The sequence below is a fragment of the Crinia signifera genome, chromosome 3 (assembly GCF_055691185.1).
Source record: "Crinia signifera chromosome 3, ASM5569118v1, whole genome shotgun sequence".
In the NCBI taxonomy this organism is placed as follows: domain Eukaryota; kingdom Metazoa; phylum Chordata; class Amphibia; order Anura; family Myobatrachidae; genus Crinia; species Crinia signifera.
Genome location: NC_139219.1, coordinates 1,417,223 through 1,441,446, shown reverse-complemented (window position 1 = coordinate 1,441,446; position 24,224 = coordinate 1,417,223). Strand labels below are relative to the sequence as shown.

Sequence of the window (24,224 nt, the reverse complement as noted above, 5' to 3'; positions counted from 1 at the left end):
CATGTCAGTGATTATCTCATTAGCACAAGTGAGAGCTGATGCGGATAAGGCTTGAGATCACTCGGTCATGCTGATCATACAGGAGGGAGGTGCATCGGCCTTCGGCTAAGATCAAGTGTAGTATCTGTTCTCATCAGTGGGTATGGACCGGCCCCTGGCAGAGAATAGAGAAAGGCTGGACTCAGTAACTGCTCTGATGGGCGGAGGGGATGGGACCCTTCACCCCTGCCAGATGGTGGGAGGTGTTTCCGTAAACACACTGGTAGGAGGTAGGGGGGGGGGGGGGGTTTACACTGGGCCCAGTAGGTGACTATTGATGGGGTTTGTAGCCCCTGAAGGATGAGACAGGGAAAGCCTCAGTCTAGTATCCAATCCCAAGGAGCGGAGAAGCGCTGAGTAGATTGCTTCCATTCCAGAGGTTTGTAGCCTCTGATGGGGAGACCGCAAAAAGCCCAGCTTAGTAACTTAACCTTGGGATGCGAGAAACAGAGACTGAGTAGATTGCTCTTCTGAGGGGGCCTCAACCCCTAAGGGAGTCACTCAAAAAGCCCAGTGAGTAACCATTCCCATGCCAGGGGCTGGAAAGTGCCCTAGGTGGGAGCAGAGAAACACTTGGCCGGACGCTGGCTGCCTGGAGCCCGAAGCTGCACTGTGCCCCTGGGGAAACTCGGGGGAGCTGGAACATGCACTATGCACAAGTATGGCACTTGCACTGCTCACTTTACCTTTAGGTTAGAGCTTCACATCCTCACCCTGGGCCTTTTGGATGGGGTAGGACAATTTTTCTCACCCCCACCCCGGCCTTCTGACTGTGGTCTCTTTATTGATTTATTTTCCCTCTCACGTTGGCACTTTTCATATTCTCTGTTTTTTGTAGTTTGTTTTTTTGGGCCGTGTGTATGACCCTTATGGGCCATCCACTCCCCAATGTAATGAAGCTCTCATCCTTTTGGGGAGAGCTTCGGTGGCGACCCCGAGCCGCAAGGTGGAGGGAAACCTACTAACGGTCTCTCCAAACTCTTCGGGTGCAGAGGACCTTTCCGGGTATTGAGGAAAGAGGGTCTCTCTGAGCATTGGTGAAGAGGACCTACCGATCCCTTTTTTCCCTCTTCAGCCTTATGGCAGAGAGGGATTAGGGGAGTAACGGGGCCCTTCTCCTTTGGGAGAGGTTCCATAAGTATGTACGGCCCCCTATGCACGATTTAGGTCACTGCACTGGGTGTTGGGAGCACACCCCGGGCTCCCTGAGTTTCTTCAAACTCATGAAATTGTTCTTCCTGAACCATGGTTACCTGCAAGAAACACGAGCAGTCATCATTGCTCTGCACAAAAAGGGCTTCACAGGCAAGGATTTTGCTGCGATTATATTGCACCTCAATAAACCATTTATCAGATCATCAAAAACTTCAAGAAAAGAGGATCAATAGTTGTGAAGAAGGCTTCAGGGCTACCAAAAACATCCAGTAAGCACCAGAACTATCTCCCAAGGTTGATTCAGCTTAGCTTTGGGATTGGGGCACCACCAGTGCAGAGCTTGCGTAGTAATGGTAGCAGGCAGGTGTGAGTACATCTGCACGCACAGTGAGGTGAACAGTTTTGGAGGATGACCTGGTGTTAAGGAGAAACATCCGGCATAGACCGATATTCTGTGAAAGGTACCGGGATTGGACTGCTGAGGATGGGGTAAAGCAATTTATTCTGATGAACCCCCTTTCAGATTGTTTGGTGCATCTGGGAAAACAATGTTGATGCCAACAGTAAAGAAAAATGAGACCATTCATGTGTGGGGTAGCTGATCAGCCAAGGGAGTGGGCTCACTTACAACTTTGCCTAAGAAAACAGCCATAAATAATGGAATCAAAACTTCTTCCAAGAACAACTTCTCCCAACCATCCAAGGCCAGGTTGGAGAGGAACAATGCCTTCTTCAGCATGATGGATCGCCTTGCCACAAATCAAAGTGATAACTAAGTGGCTTGGGGAACAATACATCAACATTTTGCGTCCATGGCCAGGAAACTCCCTCAACCCTAATCCCATTGAGAACTTGTGGTCAATCCTGAATAGATGGATGGACAAACAAATCCCACAGATTCTGACAAACTACAAGCGCTGATTAGGCAAAAGTGGGCGGCCACCAGCCAGTATGTGGCCAGAAGGTGACCGACAGCTGCCAATATTGGCTCTGTGCATAAACCTAATGTTATTGTCAATAAAAGACTCTTGCACTAATGAGATGCTGTAATGTTACTTCAGTACCATAGTAACATCTGACTAACCGTTGTAACACTGAGGCAGCAAACTGTGTGTATATAAACTTGTGTCATTCCCACAACTGCTGGATAACACTGTAGACAAAGAATGGACGTCAATCCCAAAGTCTAATCATCTGCGCCACCGTCATAATCCTGTATACATGCTGGATATGGGGCAGGAAGAGACAAGGCCCAGATCAGATCAATCAGCCAAACCTATCCCCTCGCCTGGCAGGCAATAAGCACCTGCTTACTACTGACACAGACCCTACAGAAACCCCCCCCCCCCCTCTTCTCAGTGCATAATTTCTCCTGGCGTCAGACAGATGCAAAACACCTGTGGGACTCCTGTGCAAACCCCGCTCCCCCCAGAAAACCGCCACATGACAGAAGTGCCAACACGGACTGTTACCTGGATCCTCAGTATGTGGAGGATGTGTGGACAGTAACTGCTATTTGAGTAATGGTTTCCTAAAAAGGGATTATAGATCTAGGACCCATTTATGAACCAGTAATAAAACACCCTGTGAATGATACAACGTTGCTCCAGCCAACCAGCTCCGGTCATGTTTCAAAACACCAGAAAATTGGGATCTGATTGGATGGAGCCCCATTTATCATACACAACAAGTTGTATCATTCAGGGGGAGTATTATCACTCATTGATAAATAGCATCGTTAAAGTCCTACAAGCCATGCTGTCACTGCGGTGCAGAAATGGTGGTGCAGTGTTCCTGGCCAATAGTAAATGCAGGTGTGTAGAGTAAAGACCAGTTAGTGTCATCTGTAGAAATGAGAATAAAACACAAAACACGCAGGGAGGGGGCACATGCCAGACAAGCAGTGATAGACATGAGATCAAGCAGAAGAAAGGAAAATCAAACTATAGCCAGGCAAAGGTAGGTCCAGTTGCTGAACAGGCAGCAGGGCCGGTGGTAGCCATGTGCACAGGACTGGAGCCCAGACACCAGCCAGCCAGCCCCTGGACAGAACACAATCACGAACCCCTGGACTAGGCAGCATTCAGCGGACGACTAGATCGTCTCCTATAGGAAGAATGTAGCACACACACAACACAAGGGATCACTGCTCCGCACACGCTACAACGCCAACCAAATCCTTACAGCGTGAGTATTGTGGGACAGGAATATGAGGCTGCAGAGCTTAGACCAGGTGCATTTACTGCCTATATTACTAAGTAATAGTTACACAGCCTACTACGCGCCGGCGTGGCCTCACTAGCACCAATGTAAATGATGCGTCACCCGTGTGTCTCATACCTCAGTAATGTCATTAGTCCCTGATCGAGGACAACCTGGGCCAGCCTAATCCGTTATCATGCTGCCTCTTGTAGTCCCATGACACACGTACAGCCACAATTTGTCCAGGCCTGAAGTACATCATCCAGGACTGCTAGAGATGATCCACATACACATAGCCTCACGTTATATGGATGTGGTATAGGGTTCCGACAGTCGGGATTAACAACGTCGGGTAAATGAGTGTCGGGATCGCATCCGGTACCCCGTTATACGGAATGCTACGCTGTGTTCCTGGAAAACACTAACATTACAATTCTTATGCAGACAGCGTCAGTCACACACTGAATATAGATATGCTGAATATCACTGTAATCAGCAGAAGCTGCTGGTGCTTCATGATCTCTACATTTTGCAAATAGACAGTATTTAAAGGGAAAAATTGGGAAAAGAAGCCACGCACGTGTCCAGAAAAGTCATATCACAACTAGGACCCTGTGTAACGTGAAAGGAGGCGAGAGGCACGTGGACACATCTTTAGCAGTAAGGGAAGATAACTGTTCAGCGCAATAGCCCGGGGGAGGGGATTGCAGTGTACCCGGGGGACAGAGGATGGGAAACACCGAATTATCTTATATATTAGTCACCTTCCATTTAGATTAGAAGCTCTCGGGAGCCGTTGGGTCCCTGTCTGTTAATATGAACAGTTGCAAGAAAAGTATGTGATTTACCTGGATTTCTGCAGAAATTGGTCATAAAATATGTTCTGCTCTTCATCAGAGTCATAGCAATAGACAAACACAGTCTGCTTATCCTAATACCACAATACAATTATATGTTCTCATGTTTTTATTGAACACACCATGTAAACCTTCACAGTGCGGGGTGGACAAAACATGTGAACCCAGGCCTAGGCTAACGGCTTCTCCAAGAGCTAATTGGAATCAGGAGTCAGCCAACCTGGGGACCAATCGATGAGATGAGATTGGAAATGTTGGTTGAAGCTGCCCTGCTGTATAAAAAAAAACACACAACAATTTTGAGTTTGCCATTCGAGAAGCATTGCCTGATGTGAAACATGCCTCGCACAAAAAAGCTCTCAGAAGACATACGATTACGAAATGTTAACTTGCATAAAGCTGGAAAGGGTTACCAATCTATCTCTAAAAGCCTTCATCAGTCCAAGGTAAGACAGCTGGTCTATATGCACTGTTGCTACTCTCCCTTGGAGTAGCAGAATGCTCATTGAGGTGAATCCTAGAGTGACTTTTTTTTTTTTATTCCATAATTTTTATTGACATTTTTTTGCAATAAACATACAAAGTAACACCCTAAACATACATAAGTATAGCTTTAGCAGCGACCCATGGAGCTTAATAATTAGGAACATATGTAGCATAAATACGTGGTGCTTGAAGACATACATAGGCAGGGCTTACACATGTTGTCAAAGGATATCGCTATAGGGTGGATATGTTTATTTCAGTACCCAAAGGCGCCATTCGGGACCAAACCTGCAGCACCAGTACAAAAAGTGTAACAAAATAGTAAATCTGTGTTGTGTTATTCAATACCCTCCTAAACAGTAGAAACTGCAGTACTTGTTTCCTAGCACGGCGCCACCGACTTTAATTGTATGCCATCGGGTTGGAAAAATCGGTCACATCCCATGCGATGCGACGGACCCGATTTTTACATTGGAATAAATGTTAAATGGTCCCTGAGACCCGCTTTTACATTGGCCCTAATGTTAAATGCCCCCCAGACCCCATTTTTCATTGTATACCCACCCTAATGGTTAATTATATGTCAAATGCACCCTTATTGTTAAGGCCACCCTTAACGATGAAAGCCAACCCAAAGCATGGCGAGCACAGCGGTACGCGTCCTCCGACCTTTTTATGCCCCCTCTATCCACGTCGGCGTGGAGTTGATCTTATATAGTGTGGCGCGAGGGGAAGTGCATTACTCACAGGTATTACACGTCCCCTCGCTGCGCTTGCCACGCTTCAGGCTCGCCACACTATATAAAATCAACTCCACAACGACGTGGATAGTGGGGGTATGAAAAGGTTGGAGGACGCGTACCCCTGTGCTCGCCACGCTTCGGGTTGGCGTTCATCGTGCGGTGGCATTAACAATGGGGGGGCATTTGACATACAAATTACCCATCAGGGTGGGTATACAATCAAAAATTGGGTATGGGGGGCATTTAACATTGGTTCCTATGTAAAATCGGGTCCATCGCATTGGTCGCATCGCATGCCATTATAATGGCATGCAATGCGACCGATTTTACAATTGTCGGGAAAGCTCTTAAAAAGCCCGAAATCAGGTCGGTCAGGTCCCATCGCATAAGGAGAACAAACGGGTAACAGCTGGTGCAGGATTGTCAGGAGAAGTGAGCTTGTTGAAACCCGGCCTACCCCAAACAAATATAGATACAGCAGTCAAATCCGCCCAGCTTATGTCAATGAAGAGAGAACTGCCGACATAACACTAAAACCTGGTGGAATGTAGAACAGAATCAGAGATATTATAACATTATGAGCAAACATTGTGATAGGTAAAAGCAGGACGGCGATCATAAAATGGATTGGCAATTTGGCGCAAATAGGCTGCTGATCTGGCCATCTCTCAGTCTTGTAATATAGCAAAATGGGATTAGTCTCATGTGTACAGCTGAGGTGACATCTGGAGCACATGTAGTACCATGAATAGGAGGCAACCATAGTCTTCAGGATCTTACCATAAAACTGGAGGCAAACTTTAGCTTCATCTGTGCAAACAGGATCAATCACAGGCACGCACCAATCCACATAGAAGTATGAGTCCATTGCAGTAACCAGGCCCGTGACAGGATATGACAAAGGAACTATAGACCTGCATGCCTCCCTCTTCTATAGTGAAATAAAGGGGATAGGTCCTTCCGACCTCCACACCAGGATCGCAGCAGAAGGGGCAGAGGTTCCATGCGTATTGGGATATCACCCATATCGACCACATCGTGTAACCAGAGAGATGAGACACCACTGGTTAGGGCATGCAGCTGCCGGCATAATCTAGTGGAGGATTCCTGTATTTCACGCAGGATCTGTAGTAAAGGGAGATCCATGTTTATCCAAGCTGGTAGTCACAGGAGACAAAAGCTTTATCGCCAGATCCGCAGCCAGGCCTCCAAACGGAAAAAATGGCGTCTGCGTGCCAAATATGTGGTCGCCGTCACCACTCACCGCAGCAGCAGACCGTGAAGTATAAAAACTGCATGGCAATGAAGGGATACGAGGTCACTCTTGCAGTATCTGGCAATAGCAGACTCTTTGAATTTTCACACAGCCCTGCCGCTTGATGGCTCCAGCTCTCCCCGTGCGGACCGCGGCAGCAAGTCACCTCAGAGACCGCTAGCCGCTTCCCCCGCCAAGCATCTCTGGAGAGGTCGCCAGCCCCCCAGTCCACTTCTCCACCCGCGATCAGAGCGTCACGCTCCGTGCAGGACAGTTGGCCGCGAGTGACAGAGCCGGAGGAGCAGTAGGCTGAAGCCGATGAAGTCTCCGAACGGCAGAAAAAGACCGCGGCAGCGATTTAACAGGGGCACCAGGTGATCAGGTAATTATTCTTTCAGCAGCGCCAGCTCCAGAGCCATCTAGCAGGTTTAAATAGGATAATATCCAGGATGGGATGCAGGAGCTCCAGGAGACTGCTGCCTGCTCCTAGCTCGTCCAAGCCACGCCCCCTAAAGTGACATTTAAAGACGTACAGAAATCTCTGGCACATGCCAACATCTCTGTTGACTATGATATGTAAAACACTAAACAAGAAAGGAATTCATGGGAGGAATCCACGGAGGAAGCCACCGATGTCCACAAAAAAAACATTTCTGCATGTTTGAAGTTTGCAACAGAGCACCTGGATGTTGCACAGCACTACTGCCAAACTATTCTGCGGAAAGATGAAACCAAAGTGGAGTTGTATGGAAGGAACATGCAACACTATGGCAAGTATTCAATGCCGGTGCGAGCGGCCGGCAAGGGGGTTAAACTGCGAGGATCACAGAAAACCAGTGATCCTCGCAGTTTAACCCCCACGCCGGCCGCTCGCACTATGCAACGTTCCGAGGGAATCCTCGCAGTCACAGAACGGCGAGGATTACCCTAAACTACGAGAGCCGAGGCTAGTGCAGCAAACTCGCTGTAATTAGCCTCGATTCTCGCAGCTTTTGGAGGCACATTCGCAAATTCTCCCTCGCTCAAAAAACGGAGCGAGGGGGAATTTGCGAATGAGGGGGGTCAGTTGAATACTGACAGGGTGAGCGGTGACTGCGAGCAAAAAGTCCTGCTCGCAGTCACCGCTCGCCCACGGCATTGAATATATGCCAATGTGTGGAGATAAAAAGGCAGCAGGCGCGCTCAGCACACCAACATCAAAACCTCATCCCAAATCTAAAGTATGGTGGAGTGGGGATTAGGATTTGGGACTGCTTTGCTGCCTCAGCGCCTGGACAGATTGCCATCATCGACGGAAAAATAAATTCCCAAGTTTAATCAAGACATTTTGCAGGAGAACTTAATGCCATCTATCCACCAATAGAAGCTCAACAGGAGATGGGTGATGCAAAAGGACAATGACCCAAAGCACAGAAGTAGAAGAAAATACACATCCTGGAGCGGCCCAGTCCTGACCTCAGCCCGAATGAGATCCTGCGGCATGAGCTCAAGAGACGGATTCACACCAGACATCCCAAGAGTATTCCTGAACTGAAATCGTTTTGTAAAGAGGAATCGTCCAAAATTCCCCCTGACCGTTGTGCAGGTCTGATATGTAACTATAGGAAACGTCTGGTAGAGGTTATTGTTGCCAAAAGGAGGGTCAACCAGTTATTCATTCCAAGGGTTCACATACTTAGTCCCCCCTGCACTGTGAATGTTCACATACTTAGTCCCCCCTGCACTGTGAATGTTTACATACTTAGTCCCCCCTGCACTGTGAATGTTTACATACTTAGTCCCCCCTGCACTGTGAATGTTTACATACTTAGTCCCCCCTGCACTGTGAATGTTTACATACTTAGTCCCCCCTGCACTGTGAATGTTTACATACTTAGTCCCCCCTGCACTGTGAATGTTTACATACTTAGTCCCCCCTGCACTGTGAATGTTTACATACTTAGTCCCCCCTGCACTGTGAATGTTTACGTACTTAGTCCCCCCCTGCACTGTGAATGTTTACGTACTTAGTCCCCCCTGCACTGTGAATGTTTACGTACTTAGTCCCCCCTGCACTGTGAATGTTTACGTACTTAGTCCCCCCTGCACTGTGAATGTTTACGTACTTAGTCCCCCCTGCACTGTGAATGTTTACGTACTTAGTCCCCCCTGCACTGTGAATGTTTACGTACTTAGTCCCCCCTGCACTGTGAATGTTTACGTACTTAGTCCCCCCTGCACTGTGAATGTTCACGTACTTAGTCCCCCCTGCACTGTGAATGTTTACGTACTTAGCCCCCCTGCACTGTGAATGTTTACATACTTAGTCCCCCCCTGCACTGTGAATGTTTACATACTTAGTCCCCCCCTGCACTGTGAATGTTTACATACTTAGTCCCCCCCGCACTGTGAATGTTTACATACTTAGTCCCCCCCGCACTGTGAATGTTTACATACTTAGTCCCCCCCGCACTGTGAATGTTTACATACTTAGTCCCCCCCGCACTGTGAATGTTTACATACTTAGTCCCCCCCGCACTGTGAATGTTTACATACTTAGTCCCCCCCGCACTGTGAATGTTTACGTACTTAGTCCCCCCCGCACTGTGAATGTTTACGTACTTAGTCCCCCCCGCACTGTGAATGTTCACGTACTTAGTCCCCCCCGCACTGTGAATGTTCACGTACTTAGTCCCCCCCGCACTGTGAATGTTCACGTACTTAGTCCCCCCCGCACTGTGAATGTTCACGTACTTAGTCCCCCCCGCACTGTGAATGTTCACGTACTTAGTCCCCCCCGCACTGTGAATGTTCACGTACTTAGTCCCCCCCGCACTGTGAATGTTTACATACTTAGCCCCCCCTGCACTGTGAATGTTTACATACTTAGTCCCCCCCTGCACTGTGAATGTTTACATACTTAGTCCCCGCTGCACTGTGAATGTTTACATACTTAGTCCCCCCCTGCACTGTGAATGTTTACATACTTAGTCCCCGCTGCACTGTGAATGTTTACATACTTAGTCCCCCCCGCACTGTGAATGTTTACATACTTAGTCCCCCCCTGCACTGTGAATGTTTACATACTTAGTCCCCCCCTGCACTGTGAATGTTTACATACTTAGTCCCCGCTGCACTGTGAATCTTTACATACTTAGCCCCCCCTGCACTGTGAATGTTTACATACTTAGCCCCCCCTGCACTGTGAATGTTTACATACTTAGTCCCCCCTGCACTGTGAATGTTTACATACTTAGCCCCCCCGCACTGTGAATGTTTACATACTTAGCCCCCCCGCACTGTGAATGTTTACGTACTTAGCCCCCCCTGCACTGTGAATGTTCACGTACTTAGTCCCCCCCGCACTGTGAATGTTTACATACTTAGTCCCCCCTGCACTGTGAATGTTTACATACTTAGTCCCCCCCGCACTGTGAATGTTCACATACTTAGTCCCCCCCTGCACTGTGAATGTTTACATACTTAGTCCCCGCTGCACTGTGAATCTTTACATACTTAGCCCCCCCTGCACTGTGAATGTTTACATACTTAGCCCCCCCTGCACTGTGAATGTTTACATACTTAGTCCCCCCTGCACTGTGAATGTTTACATACTTAGCCCCCCCGCACTGTGAATGTTTACATACTTAGCCCCCCCGCACTGTGAATGTTTACGTACTTAGCCCCCCCTGCACTGTGAATGTTCACGTACTTAGTCCCCCCCGCACTGTGAATGTTTACATACTTAGTCCCCCCTGCACTGTGAATGTTTACATACTTAGTCCCCCCCGCACTGTGAATGTTCACATACTTAGTCCCCCCTGCACTGTGAATGTTTACATACTTAGTCCCCCCCGCACTGTGAATGTTCACATACTTCGTCCCCCCCGCACTGTGAATGTTTACATGAGAACATAATTGTTTGTGTGGTATTAGTATAAGCAGACTGTGTTTGTCTATTGTTGTGACGTAGATGAAGGTCAGGACACATTTTATGACCAATTTATGCAGAAATCCAGGTAATTCCAAAGGGCTTGCAATTGTGTATATATATATATATATGTGTGTGTGTATGTATGTGTATGTGTGTCTGTGCCAACTACTACTATTCATAGATTCCATAGAAGTATCGCTTGGTGTTTAGGACATAGCTGGGTAAGAAGTCCTGACCCTAACACACACCAATATTGTCACCCTACACCTGATCTCTACCCTAACCAACAATTGTAAATCTCTAAGTAAATGCCCCCACACACTATGCGACATCTCCCCTCTGAGACATTGCATACAATCCCCCACCAGACGCCCAGGATCGCATGCGGCCTTACTACATCTGATGTATCACACGGTCCCCACCGCCAGAAGGGATAAAACGTGCAGAACATATAATCTTCAGGTCCGACCCAATGCACACAGGACTGCCCATGGAATCGGACACATGCTATCGGCCCTGGATACCATAAGAACATGTACTCGGAGGGGATTTCCGGCCGCGCAGCAGTGAATGCACCTTCCTAAGATCTGCATAAAGCGATGGGATTGTGTTTGTATTCTCTTCATTTGCGAAATGATGGAGTAAGCAACGTTTGCTCACAGAAGTGTAAGCTATACACCAAAGGCCAAATAAAATAGAAGGGAAATAGCAGGAATAATACCTTCTTACAGATAGCTCGCAGCTTGAAAGCAGAAGAATGAAATGCAGTTTATAGATCAGATTCACGCCAAGGTCTGTTCCCACAAGTCAACGTTTGGTTGGAGCAAGTCAATGAGGTCATGACAACATTCACAAATCAGGAAATCAGTACATCATTGTACACGGCCTGCAGTAGTCAGTAGGGGGCGCTGCAATGAATATTTAAGCTGCTCAGACTACACAATCGGGAGGCTGCAATATTACCTTCTTGTTAAATGACCAGATCTTGTCCCATTCCATATTCACAACAGATCGAGAAGACCCCTGAAACAGACACATAGAATCGTCATTGAGGACATTAGAGAACCTTCATTTATCTTATATAGGACTGTGTACAGGGACTCTCTCCCCCCCCTGGTGGGTGCACAGTGTACAGGGACTCTCTCCCCCCCCTGGTGGGTGCACAGTGTACAGGGACTCTCCCCCCCCTGGTGGGTGCACAGTGTACAGGGAGTCTCTCCCCCCCCTGGTGGGTGCACAGTGTACAGGGACTCTCTCCCCCCCTGGTGGGTGCACAGTGTACAGGGACTCTCTCCCCCCCCCTGGTGGGTGCACAGTGTACAGGGACTCTCCCCCCCCTGGTGGGTGCACAGTGTACAGGGAGTCTCTCCCCCCCCTGGTGGGTGCACAGTGTACAGGGACTCTCTCCCCCCCTGGTGGGTGCACAGTGTACAGGGAGTCTCTCCCCCCCTGGTGGGTGCACAGTGTACAGGGACTCTCTCCCCCCCCCCCTGGTGGGTGCACAGTGTACAGGGACTCTCTCCCCCCCCCCCCCCTGGTGGGTGCACAGTGTACAGGGACTCTCCCCCCCCCCTGGTGGGTGGACTGTGTACAGGGACTCTCCCCCCCCCCCCTGGTGGGTGGACTGTGGACAGGGACTCTCTCCCCCCCCTGGTGGGTGCACAGTGTACAGGGACTCTCTCCCCCCCCCCCGATGGGGGCACCGTGGACAGGGACTCTCTCTCCTCCCGATGGGGGCACCGTGGACAGGGACTCTCTCTCCCCCCGATGGGGGCACCGTGGACAGGGACTCTCTCTCCCCCCGATGGGGGCACCGTGGACAGGGACTCTCTCTCCCCCCGATGGGGGCACCGTGGACAGGGACTCTCTCTCCCCCCGATGGGGGCACCGTGGACAGGGACTCTCTCTCCCCCCGATGGGGGCACCGTGGACAGGGACTCTCTCTCCCCCCGATGGGGGCACCGTGGACAGGGACTCTCTCTCCCCCCCCCGATGGGGGCACCGTGGACAGGGACTCTCTCTCCCCGATGGGGGCACCATGGACAGGGACTCTCTCTCTCCGATGGGGGAACCATGGACAGGGACTCTCTCTCCCCGATGGGGGAACCATGGACAGGGACTCTCTCTCCTCCCGATGGGGGCACCGTGGACAGGGACTCTCTCTCCCCCCGATGGGGGCACCGTGGACAGGGACTCTCTCTCCTCCCGATGGGGGCACCGTGGACAGGGACTCTCTCTCCTCCCGATGGGGGCACCGTGGACAGGGACTCTCTCTCCCCCCGATGGGGGCACCGTGGACAGGGACTCTCTCTCCCCCCGATGGGGGCACCGTGGACAGGGACTCTCTCTCCTCCCGATGGGGGCACCGTGGACAGGGACTCTCTCTCCTCCCGATGGGGGCACCGTGGACAGGGACTCTCTCTCCCCCCGATGGGGGCACCGTGGACAGGGACTCTCTCTCCCCCCCCGATGGGGGCACCGTGTACAGGGACTCTCTCTCCCCGATGGGGGCACCATGGACAGGGACTCTCTCTCTCCGATGGGGGAACCATGGACAGGGACTCTCTCTCCCCGATGGGGGAACCATGGACAGGGACTCTCTCCCCCCGATGGGGGCACCGTGGACAGGGACTCTCTCTCCTCCCGATGGGGGCACCGTGGACAGGGACTCTCTCCCCCCGATGGGGGCACCGTGGACAGGGACTCTCTCTCCCCCCGATGGGGGCACCGTGGACAGGGACTCTCTCTCCCCGATGGGGGCACCATGGACAGGGACTCTCTCTCCCCCCGATGGGGGCACCGTGGACAGGGACTCTCTCTCCTCCCGATGGGGGCACCGTGGACAGGGACTCTCTCTCCTCCCGATGGGGGCACCGTGGACAGGGACTCTCTCTCCCCCCGATGGGGGCACCGTGGACAGGGACTCTCTCTCCCCCCCCGATGGGGGCACCGTGGACAGGGACTCTCTCTCCCCGATGGGGGCACCATGGACAGGGACTCTCTCTCTCCGATGGGGGAACCATGGACAGGGACTCTCTCTCCCCAATGGGGGAACCATGGACAGGGACTCTCTCCCCCCGATGGGGGCACCGTGGACAGGGACTCTCTCTCCTCCCGATGGGGGCACCGTGGACAGGGACTCTCTCCCCCCGATGGGGGCACCGTGGACAGGGACTCTCTCTCCCCCCGATGGGGGCACCGTGGACAGGGACTCTCTCTCCCCGATGGGGGCACCATGGACAGGGACTCTCTCTCCCCGATGGGGGCACCATGGACAGGGACTCTCTCTCCCCGATGGGGGCACCATGGACAGGGACTCTCTCTCCCCCCGATGGGGGCACCATGGACAGGGACTCTCTCTCCCCCTGATGGGGGCACAGTGGACAGGTCCCTGTAAGGTCGGGTAACCCGACACATTGATCCTGCAGCCATCTTGTTTGCTATAGTGATCGCACAGACCCGCCATTTTAGGTGATGCAATCCCCTGTTTAAGCACATACCGTGACTCCTATATATAGGAACCTCCTGTCTTCTAGGTGGGGTGAGTGAGACTTTACAGCCTGTGTACTGACATTGGATACCCCTGCTCTCTACCTCCTTTCCCTGTCTGCTCTGCCCCCTATACAGCCTGGAGCTTGACTGTTGCACCTTAGTTGGTGAATCTGGGTGGTGTGCTAGCCACCACCATTAACATGGCCAATTATACATGGCTGCTGCTTAAGGCGATCAATGCTTCTACACAAAGGATTATTGACAAACTTGAATGTGTGGATGCAATGCGTCTATAACCTGTGAATTGCCCTGTACACTGAATCAATCTACGAATATCCTGGAGATCCGCTTCCTGACTGAGATGGCTTCTTTAGTTCCAGATGCCGAGAGAGTCCCTGTATACGGCGCAGTACACCAACAGGGGAAAGGTTCTCTGTATATAGTGCAGCATCAGGGGAGAGAGTCCCTGTATACAGCGCAGTACACCAACAGGGGAAAGGTTCTCTGTATATAGTGCAGCATCAGGGGAGAGAGTCCCTGTATACAGCGCAGTACTCCAACAGGGGAAAGGTTCTCTGTATATAGTGCAGCATCAGGGGAGAGAGTCCCTGTATACAGCGCAGTACACCAACAGGGGAAAGGTTCTCTGTATATAGTGCAGCATCAGGAGAGAGAGTCCCTGTATACAGCGCAGTACACCAACAGGGGAAAGGTTCTCTGTATATAGTGCAGCATCAGGGGAGAGAGTCCCTGTATACAGCGCAGTACACCAACAGGGGAAAGGTTCTCTGTATATAGTGCAGCATCAGGGGAGAGAGTCCCTGTATACAGCGCAGTACACCAACAGGGGAAAGGTTCTCTGTATATAGTGCAGCATTAGGGGAGAGAGTCCTTGTATACAGTGCACCCATCAGAGGAGAGAGTCCCTGTATACAGCGCAGTATACCCATCAACGAGAGAGAGTCCCTGTATACAGTACACCCATAATGGAAAGAGTCCCTGTACACAGTGCCCCCATCAGAGTAGTCCATGTATACAACACAGTACACCCATCATGGGAGAGAGTCCCTGTATACAGCACAGTACACCCATCATGGGAGAGAGTCCCTGTATACAGCACAGTACACCCATCATGGGAGAGAGTCCCTGTATACAGCGCAGTACACCCATCATGGGAGAGAGTCCCTGTATACAGCGCAGTACACCCATCATGGGAGAGAGTCCCTGTATACAGTGCAGTATACACATCGGGGGAGAGAGTCCCTGTATATAGTGCAGTACACCCATCAGAGCAGAGAGTCCCTGTATACAGCGCAGTACACCCATCAGGGGAGAGAGTCCCTGTATACAGCGCAGTACACCCATCATGGGAGAGAGTCCCTGTATACAGTGCAGTATACACATCGGGGGAGAGAGTCCCTGTATATAGTGCAGTACACCCATCAGAGGAGAGTCCCTGTATACAGCGCAGTACACCCATCAGGGGAGAGAGTCCCTGTATACAGCGCAGTACACCCATCAGGGGAGAGAGTCCCTGTATACAGCGCAGTACACCCATCAGAGCAGAGAGTCCCTGTATACAGTGCAGTATACCCATCGGGGGAGAGAGTCCCTGTATACAGCGCAGTACACCCATCAGAGGAGAGTCCCTGTATACAGCGCAGTACACCCATCAGGGGAGAGAGTCCCTGTATACAGCGCAGTACACCCATCAGGGGAGAGAGTCCCTGTATACAGCGCAGTACACCCATCAGAGCAGAGAGTCCCTGTATACAGTGCAGTATACCCATCGGGGGAGAGAGTCCCTGTATACAGCGCAGTACACCCATCAGAGAGAGTCCCTGTATACAGCGCAGTACACCCATCGGGGGAGCGAGTCCCTGTATACAGTGCAGTACACCCATCAGAGCAGAGAGTCCCTGTATACAGTGCAGTACACCCATCGGGGGAGAGAGTCCCTGTATACAGTGCAGTACACCCATCGGGGGAGAGAGTCCCTGTATACAGCGCAGTACACCCATCAGAGCAGAGAGTCCCTGTATACAGTGCAGTATACCCATCGGGGGAGAGAGTCCCTGTACACAGTGCAGTACACCCATCGGGGGAGAGAGTCCCTGTACACAGCGCAGTACACCCATCGGGGGAGAGAGTCCCTGTATACAGCGCAGTACACCCATCAGGGGAGAGAGTCCCTGTATACAGCGCAGTACACCCATCAGGGGAGAGAGTTCCTGTATACAGCGCAGTACACCCATCAGGGGAGAGAGTCCCTGTATACAGCGCAGTACACCCATCAGGGGAGAGAGTCCCTGTATACAGCGCAGTACACCCATCAGAGCAGAGAGTCCCTGTATACAGTGCAGTACACCCATCGGAGGAGAGAGTCCCTGTATACAGTGCAGTACACCCATTGGGGGAGAGAGTCCCTGTATACAGCCCACTACACCCAACAGGGGAGAGAGTCTTGTATAAGTCACAGAAAAAACACGGTCACATATCATACACAAGGTGAATACATCGGTGACCTATTTCCTTCACATGCGACCAACCTGCGCAGCAATGAACTGTTTCAGCCCCTCCACCGTCATGCCTCTTCTGAGGACGCCTCGCACAGTTGGGAATCTGGGGTCATCCCTGAAACAGAGTAAAGTGCACACGTAAGTGCTGCCCCCTAATCCCTACACTACTGTATTACAGAGCGGAGCCATGTATGGGAAAAGGTAAAAAGATGATTGGATATTTGCACTCAGTAATGTAATATCCCTTCCTGTTGGACATTGTCAGCTATTATATCTGGGTGTGACGAGTCTCCATAGGTTGGAGCAAGCAGGATAGCGACTGACACTAGCCCCCATACTATGCTGCCCCCGCTAGTTCACCTGGGAACAGGGACTGGGGCTCTAGAAGTGACTAGAAATAATACAGAATATTGTAGCTAGTGAGGGAGACGTGCATTGTCCGTAATACGAAGCTGCGGGAGGTGGGACGGACTAGAGGGATGGGACGGCCCAGGCAGTGTTGCCCCGGACGGGACGGCCCACGCAGTGTTGCCCCGGACGGGACGGCCCACGCAGTGTTGCCCCGGACGGGACGGCCCACACAGTGTTTCCCCGGACACGGAGCCTCCACAGAATGTTCTCAGACTGACAGACGCATGAGAACACTGACATGTCAGACAGCCAATAGAACCTTCCCCCTGCTGGGGATAGACAGGCATGCAGGGACACATGGTACCAGCATATGAAAACTAATGTGGCACATACCAGCCATCCACAAGGCCCTCGTTGACAAACCAGGTGAGTTTCCGCTTGGACAGTACAGTGTTGTTGAGGTTCAGACGACTATACTCCCAGATGTACGGCTTCCGGATCCCCAGAGCATCTATGATCCAGTAGAACTGCTCATCCCGATCGTGATACTCAGTCGTTCTTAGCGCATGCGTGACGCCCTCTAAGCTGTCCACAATGGGGCAGGCAAAGTCATATGTGGGGTATATGCTGCATAAGGAACACAGTGGGAAATGACAGGTTATTATTGATGGCAAACATGTGCCGTGCCTCACCAGAATGATCTGTAACTGGACGTCCACAATATCTGTTCTCTGTCTGCTACAAATCACGTTACACAACGCGCAAGACGCGGTCACACACACTGTACGCACAAGACGCGGTCACACACACTGTACGCACAAGCCGCGGTCACACACAGTATATACACAAGCCGCAGTCACACACAGTATATACACAAGCCGCAGTCACACACAGTATATACACAAGCCGCAGTCACACACAGTATATACACAAGCCGCAGTCACACACAGTATATACACAAGCCGCAGTCACACACAGTATATACACAAGCCGCAGTCACACAAACAGTATACACACTTCACATGTCGTATTACTGACAATGTAAGAGCATTCCATATACAGATACAGCCGCAGTCACACACAGTATATACACAAGCCGCAGTCACACACAGTATATACACAAGCCGCAGTCACACACAGTATATACACAAGCCGCAGTCACACACAGTATATACACAAGCCGCAGTCACACAAACAGTATACACACTTCACATGTCGTATTACTGACAATGTAAGAGCATTCCATATACAGATACAGCCGTGGTCACACACAGTATATACACCCCATATATCATATTACTGACAGTGTAACACAGCATTCCATATACAGATACAGCCGCGGTCACACACAGTATATACACCCCATATATCATATTACTGACAGTGTAACACAGCATTCCATATACAGATACAGCCGCGGTCACACACAGTATATACACACCATATATCATATTACTGACAGTGTAACACAGCATTCCATATACAGATACAGCCGCGGTCACACACAGTATATACACACCACATATCATATTACTGACACTAACACATCATTCCGTATACAGATACAGCCGCAGTCACACACAGGTATACATACACCACATACCATATTACTGACACTGTAACACAGCATTCCATATACAGATACAGCCGCGGTCACACACAGTATATACACCCCATATATCATATTACTGACACTAACACATCATTCCGTATACAGATACAGCCGCAGTCACACACAGGTATACATACACCATATATCATATTACTGACACTAACACATCATTCCGTATACAGATACAGCCGCAGTCACACACAGGTATACATACACCATATATCATATTACTGACACTAACACAGCATTCCATATACAGATACAGCCGCGGTCACACACAGTATACACACACCACGTATCATATTACTGACAGTGTAACACATCATTCCATATACAGATACAGCCGCGGTCACACACAGGTATACATACACCATATATCATATTACTGACAGTGTAACACAGCATTCCATATACAGATACAGCCGCGGTCACACAACACAGTATATACACCCCATATATCATATTACTGACAGTGTAACACAGCATTCCATATACAGATACAGCCGCGGTCACACACAGTATATACACCCCATATATCATATTACTGACAGTGTAACACAGCATTCCATATACAGATACAGCCGCGGTCACACACAGTATATACACCCCATATATCATATTACTGACACTAACACATCATTTCGTATACAGATACAGCCGCAGTCACACACAGGTATACATACACCATATATCATATTACTGACACTAACATAGTATTCCATGTAAAGATACAGCCGCAGTCACACAACACAGTATACACACACATCATATCATATTACTGACACCAACACGGCATTCCGTATACAGATACAGCCATGGTCACACACACCGTATACACACACCACATGTCATATTACTGACACTGTAACACAGCATTCCGTATACAGATACAGCCGCGGTCACATACACAGTATACACACACCACATGTCATATTACTGACACTGTAACACAGCATTCCGTATACAGATACAGCCACGGTCACACACACAGTATACACACACCACATGTCATATTACTGACACTGTAACACAGCATTCCGTATACAGATACAGCCACGGTCACACACACAGTATACACACACCATATATCATATTACTGACACTGTAACATAGTATTCCATGTACAGATACAGCCGCAGTCACACAACACAGTATACACGCATCACATATCGTATTACTGACAATGTAACAGCATTCCATATACAGATACTGCCGCAGTCACATACACCGTATACACACACCACATGTCATATTACTGACACTAACGCGGCATTCCAGATACAGCCATGGTCACACACACCGTATACACACACCACATGTCATATTACTGACACTGCAACGCAGCATTCCGTATACAGATACAGCCACGGTCACACACACAGTATACACGCACCACATGTCATATTACTGATGACACTAATGCCTTGTCACTTACTTGTACTTGCTTCCTGTCCGTGGATGTGGCTGCGTCTTGCAGCGGAACAAAGTCGGATCTCGCATACAGCCATTGTTGGAGTTCATGTCAATTTTAGCACGCAGACAGCAAGTCTGGCCAAACTGCGTGCCCTTCTTCATTTCCTCCCACATCTGCTGGTTCTTCTCCACCGCTGCAAACACACAAACATTTCACCAACACCAGCAATAGGTCAAACAAACCAGAGGGTGTCACCCTTAGGACCAGTTATGTGGTGAGGACAGGACGCTGCGTATGTCACCCTTAGGACCAGTTATGTGGTAGGGACAGGACGCTGCGTATGTCACCCTTAGGACCAGTTACGTGGTGAGGACAGGATGCTGCGTATGTCACCCTTAGGACCAGTTATGTGGTGAGGACAGGACGCTGCGTATGTCACCCTTAGGACCAGTTATGTGGTGGGGACAGGACGCTGCATATGTCACCCTTAGGACCAGTTACGCGGTGGGGACAGGACGCTGCGTATGTCACCCTTAGGACCGGTTATATGGCGAGGACAGGATGCTGCGTATGTCACCCTTAGGACCAGTTATGTGGCGAGGACAGGACGCTGCGTATGTCACCCTTAGGACCAGTTATGTGGTGAGGACAGGACGCTGCATATGTCATCCTTAGGACCAGTTACGTGGTGAGGACAGGACACTGCGTATATCACCCTTAGGACCAGTTATGTGGTGGGGACAGGACGCTGCGTATGTCACCCTTAGGACCAGTTATGTGGCGGGGACAGGACGCTGCGTATGTCACCCTTAGGACCAGTTATGTGGTGGGGACAGGACGCTGCGTATGTCACCCTTAGGACCAGTTATGTGGTGAGGACAGGACGCTGCGTATGTCACCCATAGGACCAGTTATGTGGTGGGGACAGGACGCTGCGTATGTCACCCTTAGGACCAGTTATGTGGCGGGGACAGGACGCTGCATATGTCACCCTTAGGACCAGTTATGTGGTGAGGACAGGACACTGCGTACAGTATGTCACCCTTAGAACCAGTTATGTGGTGAGGACAGGACGCTGCGTATGTCACCCTTAGAACCAGTTATGTGGTGAGGACAGGACGCTGCGTATGTCACCCTTAGAACCAGTTATGCGGTGGAGACAGGATGCTGCGTATATGTCACCCTTAGGACCAGTTATGTGGTGAGGACAGGACGCTGCGTATGTCACCCTTAGGACCAGTTATGTGGTGAGGACAGGACGCTGCGTATGTCACCCTTAGGACCGGTTATATGGCGAGGACAGGACGCTGCGTATGTCACCCTTAGGACCAGTTACGCGGTGGGGACAGGACGCTGCGTATGTCACCCTTAGGACCAGTTATGTGGTGAGGACAGGACGCTGCGTATGTCACCCTTAGGACCGGTTATATGGCGAGGACAGGACGCTGCGTATGTCACCCTTAGGACCAGTTACGCGGTGGGGACAGGACGCTGCGTATGTCACCCTTAGGACCAGTTACGCGGTGGGGACAGGACGCTGCGTATGTCACCCTTAGGACCAGTTACGCAGTGGGGACAGGACGCTGCGTATGTCACCCTTAGGACCAGTTATGTGGTAGGGACAGGACGCTGCGTATGTCACCCTTAGGACCAGTTACGTGGTGAGGACAGGACGCTGCGTATGTCACCCTTAGGACCAGTTATGTGGTGGGGACAGGACGCTGCGTATGTCACCCTTAGGACCAGTTATGTGGTGGGGACAGGAAGCTGCGTATGTCACCCTTAGGACCAGTTATGTGGTGAGGACAGCACGCTGCTTATGTCACCCTTAGGACCAGTTATGTGGCGAGGACAGGATGCTGCGTATGTCACCCTTAGGACCAGTTATGTGGTGAGGACAGGACGCTGCGTATGTCACCCTTAGGACCAGTTACGTGGTGAGGACAGGACGCTGCGTATGTCACCCTTAGGACCAGTTACGCGGTGAGGACAGGACGCTGCGTATGTCACCCTTAGGACCAGTTATGTGGTGAGGACAGGACGCTGCGTATGTCACCCTTAGGACTGGTCATATGGCGAGGACAGGATGCTGCGTATGTCACCCTTAGAACCAGTTATGTGGCGAGGACAGGACATTGCGTATGTCACCCTTAGGACCAGTTATGTGGCGAGGACAGGACGCTGCGTATGTCACCCTTAGGACCAGTTATGTGGTGAGGACAGCACGCTGCATATGTCACCCTTAGAACCAGTTATGTGGCGAGGACAGGACATTGCGTATGTCACCCTTAGGACCAGTTATGTGGCGAGGACAGGACGCTGCGTATGTCACCCTTAGGACCAGTTATGTGGTGAGGACAGGACGCTGCGTACAGTATGTCACCCTTAGAACCAGTTATGTGGTGAGGACAGCACGCTGCATATGTCACCCTTAGAACCAGTTATGTGGCGAGGACAGGACATTGCGTATGTCACCCTTAGGACCAGTTATGTGGCGAGGACAGGACGCTGCGTATGTCACCCTTAGGACCAGTTATGTGGTGAGGACAGGACGCTGCGTACAGTATGTCACCCTTAGAACCACTTATGTGGTGAGGACAGGACGCTGCGTACAGTATGTCACCCTTAGAACCAGTTATGTGGTGAGGACAGGATGCTGCGTATGTCACCATTAGGACCAGTTATGTGGCGGGGACAGGATGCTGCGTATGTCACCCTTAGGACCAGTTATGTGGCGGGGACAGGATGCTGCATATGTCACCCTTAGAACCGGTTATGTGGTGAGGACAGGACGCTGCGTATGTCACCCTTAGGACCGGTTATATGGCGAGGACAGGATGCTGCGTATGTCACCCTTAGGACCAGTTATATGGCGAGGACAGGACGCTGCGTATGTCACCCTTAGTACCAGTTATGTGGCGGGGACAGGATGCTGCGTATGTCACCCTTAGAACCAGTTATGTGGTGAGGACAGGACGCTGCGTATGTCACCCTTAGGACCGGTTATATGGCGAGGACAGGATGCTGCGTATGTCACCCTTAGGACCAGTTATGTGGCGGGGACAGGATGCTGCATATGTCACCCTTAGGACCAGTTATGTGGCGGGGACAGGATGCTGCGTATGTCACCCTTAGAACCAGTTATGTGGTGAGGACAGGACGCTGCGTATGTCACCCTTAGGACCGGTTATATGGCGAGGACAGGACGCTGCGTATGTCACCCTTAGGACCAGTTATGTGGTGGGGACAGGACGCTGCGTATGTCACCCTTAGAACCAGTTATGTGGCGAGGACAGGACGCTGCGTATGTCACCCTTAGAACCAGTTATGTGGTGAGGACAGGACGCTGCGTATGTCACCCTTAGGACCGGTTATATGGCGAGGACAGGATGCTGCGTATGTCACCCTTAGGACCAGTTATATGGCGAGGACAGGACGCTGCGTATGTCACCCTTAGAACCAGTTATGTGGCGAGGACAGGACATTGCGTATGTCACCCTTAGGACCAGTTATGTGGTGAGGACAGGACGCTGCGTATGTCACCCTTAGGACCAGTTATGTGGCGGGGACAGCACGCTGCATATGTCACCCTTAGGACCAGTTATGTGGTGGGGACAGGACGCTGTGTATGTCACCCTTAGGACCAGTTATGTGGCGAGGACAGGACGCTGCGTATGTCACCCTTAGGACCAGTTATGTGGCGAGGACAGGACGCTGTGTATGTCACCCTTAGGACCAGTTACGTGGTGAGGACAGGACGCTGCGTATGTCACCCTTAGGACCAGTTACGTGGTGAGGACAGGACGCTGCGTATGTCACCCTTAGGACCAGTTATGTGGTGAGGACAGCACGCTGCATATGTCACCCTTAGGACCAGTTATGTGGTGGGGACAGGATGCTGCATATGTCACCCTTAGAACCAGTTATGTGGTGGGGACAGGACGCTGCGTATGTCACCCTTAGTACCAGTTACGCGGTGGGGACAGGACGCTGCGTACAGTATGTCACCCTTAGTACCAGTTACGTGGCGGGGACAGGACGCTGCGTATGTCACCCTTAGGACCAGTTATGTGGTGGGGACAGGACGCTGCGTATGTCACCCTTAGTACCAGTTACGCGGTGGGGACAGGACGCTGCGTACAGTATGTCACCCTTAGTACCAGTTACGCGGTGAGGACAGGACGCT

At 50.9% G+C, this 24,224-nt stretch overlaps 1 protein-coding gene across 5 annotated transcripts in view; it reads right to left on the bottom strand.

The window, feature by feature from the left end:
* Nucleotides 1-24,224, bottom strand: part of EPRS1 (glutamyl-prolyl-tRNA synthetase 1) — a 260,057-nt gene that overhangs the window by 165,321 nt on the left and 70,512 nt on the right. For 3 of the 5 annotated variants that reach the window (XM_083175138.1, XM_083175140.1, XM_083175141.1), the window contains 5 exons: nucleotides 20,060-20,231; nucleotides 17,406-17,639; nucleotides 16,692-16,776; nucleotides 11,614-11,673; nucleotides 11,372-11,392 (listed from right to left, as the gene is read on the bottom strand). In XM_083175138.1, coding sequence (XP_083031264.1) covers nucleotides 11,372-11,392; nucleotides 11,614-11,673; nucleotides 16,692-16,776; nucleotides 17,406-17,639; nucleotides 20,060-20,231 — 572 coding nt within the window. The remainder of the gene's footprint in view (nucleotides 1-11,371; nucleotides 11,393-11,613; nucleotides 11,674-16,691; nucleotides 16,777-17,405; nucleotides 17,640-20,059; nucleotides 20,232-24,224) is intronic. The other 2 variants (XM_083175139.1, XM_083175142.1) reach the window with 1 other exon arrangement.